This window comes from Gossypium hirsutum, chromosome A02, assembly GCF_007990345.1.
Source record: "Gossypium hirsutum isolate 1008001.06 chromosome A02, Gossypium_hirsutum_v2.1, whole genome shotgun sequence".
In the NCBI taxonomy this organism is placed as follows: Eukaryota; Viridiplantae; Streptophyta; class Magnoliopsida; order Malvales; family Malvaceae; genus Gossypium; species Gossypium hirsutum.
This window is the reverse complement of record NC_053425.1, coordinates 99,175,411-99,179,760: the sequence shown is the minus strand read 5'-3', so window position 1 is coordinate 99,179,760 and position 4,350 is coordinate 99,175,411. Positions and strand designations below refer to the sequence as shown.

Sequence of the window (4,350 nt, the reverse complement as noted above, 5' to 3'; positions counted from 1 at the left end):
TATTTAACTAGTTCTTTTTTTGAGAACTTGGGGATTTCTGTTGAGTGTACTTTTGATAAGATTATTGTACAAAGTCATTTGGAACAGTCTATTCCAGTAAATAGACTTTATAGGAATGTTCCTTTTAAAGTACAAAGGGTTGTGTTTCTGGCAAATTTGATGGAGTTGTCGTTTGGGGAGTTTGACTTAATTTTAGGTATGGACTGGTTAGTTGAGCACCAAGTTAGTTTAGACTACACGACTAAGAGAGTCGTTCTGAGGACTGTGGATGATAAGGAGGTGGTTATGATTGGTGAGCGTCGAGATTACCTGTCTAATGTAATCTCCACTTTAGTGGCTGAGAAATTGGTTTGAAAAGGGTGTGAGGCATATTTAGCCTATGTCAGTGTTTCAGTATCTGGGAACTTTTTTATCGGGGTTATCAAAATAATGAGGGAATTCTCAGATGTCTTTCTTGGGGAGTTACCGGATTTACCTCCGAATCGAAAAGTTGAGTTTGGCATTGAGCTTCTATTAGGTACAACTCTGGTGTCCATCGCTCTATACCATATGGCACCGAAAGAGCTTACAGAGCTTAATATACAACTTCAAGAGCTTCTGTGTCGTGGTTTCATCTGTCCTAATGTGTTTCTACGGGGGCACTAGTTCTGTTTGTGAAGAAAAAGGATGGTACCATGAGGATGTGCATCGACTACCGGTAATTGAATAAGCTAACTGTGAAGAATAAATATCCACTTTTAAGGATTGATGACCTGTTTAATCAGTTTCGTGAGGCTGTGGTATTTTAAAAAATAGATCGTCGTTCTGGGTATCCTCAGCTTAGGGTTAAGGAAGCTGATATTCATAAGACAACATTTAGGATTCAGTATGGGCACTACGAGTTCTTAGTTATGCCCTTTGGTTTGACGAATGCTCCGATTGCATTTATGGATCTAATGAATCGAGTATTTCAATTGTATCTGGACCAGTTACCAGTTTGTCATAGTTTTCATTGATGATATTCTGGTGTACTCTAAGACTTATGTTAAGTATGATGATCATGATGAGTATCTTAGAGTAGTACTTCAGATACTCCGAGAGAAATAGCTCTACGCTAAGTTGAGTAAATGTGAGTTTTGGTTGCAAGAGGTAACTTTTCTAGGGCATGCGGTTTTTGTTGAGGGGATCCGTGTTGATTTTAGAACGATAAAGGTTGTGCTTGATTGGAAACAGTCTAAGAACGTTTCTGATATCTGTAGTTTTCTGGGTTTGGCGAGATATTACCGGAGGCTTATCGAGGGGTTCTCATTGATTGTAGCTCCTTTGACTAAGTTTCTGCGTAAGAGTGCTCCTTTCGTCTGGACAGATACGCAACAATCGAGATTTGAGAAGCTCAAGTCTATTTTGACTCAAGCTTCTTTTCTGATTCAGCTTGAATCTAGTAAGGAGTTTGTAGTGTACAGTGATGTGTCGCTCGTCGATTTAAGATATGTACTGATGCAAGATGGTAAAGTTGTGACTGATGTGTCCTGTCAGCTTAAGTTACACAAAAAAAAAATATCCGACGCACGATCTCGAGTTAGCCGTTGTGGTGTTTGTGTTAAATATCTAAAAGCACTATCAATATGGTGAGTGGTATATCATCTACACCGATCACAAGAGCTTCAACTACCTCCTCACTTAGAAGGAGTTGAATCTTAGGCAGCATCGCTGGATTTAGCTGCTCAAGGACTATGACTGTATGATAGAGTATTATCCCAGCAAGGCCAATGTGGTGGCCGATGCTCTTATTCGTAGAGTGATGACTGATTTGGGAGTGATTTTCACTCGTCTTAGTTTGTTCAATGATGGGGTCTATTAGCCGAGTTGCAAGTTAAGTCGACTTGGATTGGGCAAATTCAAGAAAAGCAGTTAGAGGATGAGTCTCTGGGTTTGCAGTTTCATCAACATATCTGATTTTGAATTGGATAAGGATGGAGTTCTGTGTTTCCAAAGGCGGGTTTATTTACCGAACGATTCCGATCTGAGACAGTTGATTTTGAGGGAAGTACAGAGTAGCCCTTATGCTATGCATCCTAGTGGTAATAAAATGTATCGGGATCTTCGTGAACTGTATTGGTGGCGAGGTTTGAAACGTGAGGTAATTTATTTTTTTCTCGTTGTCTGACTTGCGAGCAAGTTAAGGCTGAGCACCAGTTGCCTTCGGATTTATTCCAACTCGTTAAGGTTCTTTTATGGAAATAGGAACGAGTGACGATGGACTTTGTTAGTAGGTTGCCTTTGAAACCCATTGAGAAGAATTTTGTTTGGGTCATCATGAACCGATTGACCAAATCTGCCCATTTTATTCTGATTCAGACGGACTACTCTCTGTAAAATTTAGCGAAGCTCTATATTTTTGAGATTGTGAGACTGCATAGGGTTCCGGTTTCGATAATCTCTGATAGGGATCTTCGTTTCACTTCTCGGTTCTAGAAGAAACTGCATGAAGCTTTGGGTTTGAGATTGGACTTTAGTACTGTGTTCCATCCTCAGACCGATGGTCAATCTGAGAGGGTGATTCAGATACTAGAGGATATGCTTCGGAGTTGTGTGATTGATTTTTGAGGTAGTTGAGAGGATTTTCTGCCGTTAGCTAAGTTCTCCTATAACAATAGTTTCGAGTCTAACATTCAGATGACACCTTACGAAGCTTTGTATGATTGTAAGTGTCATTCTCTGCTATGTTGGACTGAGTTGGGTAACTAATGGATTTTGGGTCTTGAATTGGTTTTCGAGACTGAAAATAAGGTTAGACTAATTCGGGATCGTCTAAAGGCAGCTTTTGATAGACAGAAGTATTATATGGATTTCAAAAGAAAGGATATTAAGTACGCTGTGGGTGACTTCGTATTCCTTACGGTGTCTCCGTAGAAGAAAATTTTGCAGTTCGATCGTAAGAATAAGTTAAGCTCTAGGTTCATTAGGCCGTATCGGATTCTGAAGCGTGTGAGACCGATTGCTTATCAGTCAGAGCTACCTCCAAAATTGGACTGTATCCATGATGTGTTTCATGTCTCGATGTTGAAACGGTATCTGTCTGATCCATCTCACGTTGTCTCTATTGAGGAGATCGAGGTTAGACTGCACTTGACATTTGAGGAAGTGCCGGTTCAGATTTTGAATCGAGATATTATGGTTCTGAAGAGGAAGTCAATACTTTTGGTTAATGTTCTGTGGTGGAATCATAACATTGAGAAAGCCACGTAGGAACCTGAGGACTCGATGCATCAACAATATCCTCATCTCTTTGGGTCAGGTAAATTTTGAGGTCAAAATTTCTTTTAGCGTGTAGAGTTCTATTGCCCTAAATAATTTATTTTTGTTTCTGTAAATCTTAACACAAATGTTTATCTACTTCAGCGGTTAAGTGTCCTGGGTGTGTGTATAAAGTCTTGGGTTCAAGTTCCACATTTGGAAATTTTGTTATTTTAGATCCAAACCTTATCCTTGTTGAGTGGGTTTATATAAAAATGTTTGTAAACTCATGTTAGAATGAGCCTGTTGTTTCGAGTGGTAAGGAGTTAGTGTGCTAGAGGTCTTGTGTTCGAATCCCTACATGAGCAGGGGCGATAATTTTTGTTTCAATTAGCTTGAAGAGTTTGAATGGACTTGAAATTCTGAGTTGGTTGGGTTGTTAGTGGATGTAGTGGGATTGTGTTCAAATTAATCAAATTTATTTTTTATCTTATTTTTTTATTATTTTATTTTTCTCTCTTCCCGAATACCTTTTGACGTTTCTTCTCCAAATTCCTCTTCCAAATGTTTTCTTTTTTATTTCTTCTATCTTTGATTTCTATTCGCTATACTGTTGCTCAACCAATGTGTTTTAGGTTTCGTAATCCCTGCTCGGACTATGGTAGGTAAGTATTCTTGAAGTTTTGTGCAATTGGGAATCGTTTTCGGGTGTGTTAATGTGGTAAATTCTAGTGTAGGTGTTAATCAAGGGGATCGAAATTCATCTTCTATCGTGTAGTATGTTTAGGCTATCGTAACTGTTTTGGTAAGTGATTGAGCCTTTCGATTGAGTAAAATTTTCAAGTACGTCGAGTGGGGTTTTGATAGATTGGTATTTCAGTACTTGGTATTGATCGATTGAATGGTTTTTTAAGTTTGATAGGCTCAGAATTACTTACTCGTAAAAAATGAACTAGGTGTATACCCTTAACGTGAGAAAATGAGGTTCGACGAAGGCCAAAAATTGGGTCTGTCAGCGCCACACGGGCGTGTGGCCTACCATGTGGCTGGTCGTGTGCGAGACCCAGTCGTATGACTGAAAAAGGTCCAGCCCTACGTTTGACACGACCATGTGTTGGTGTGAGTGTGGCCGTG

The 4,350-nt window shown here is 39.4% G+C and overlaps 1 protein-coding gene across 1 annotated transcript; it reads left to right on the top strand.

Annotated features, from left to right (window-relative positions):
- The first annotated feature begins 429 nt into the window (after nucleotides 1-429).
- Nucleotides 430-3,228, top strand: LOC107952316 (uncharacterized). The gene is made up of 5 exons (XM_016887580.1): nucleotides 430-517; nucleotides 1,142-1,486; nucleotides 1,728-1,831; nucleotides 1,952-2,119; nucleotides 2,893-3,228. Exons 1-5 carry the CDS (start codon nucleotides 430-432, stop codon nucleotides 3,226-3,228), a joined length of 1,041 nt encoding a protein of 346 aa, XP_016743069.1.
- Nucleotides 3,229-4,350: the final 1,122 nt, after the last annotated feature.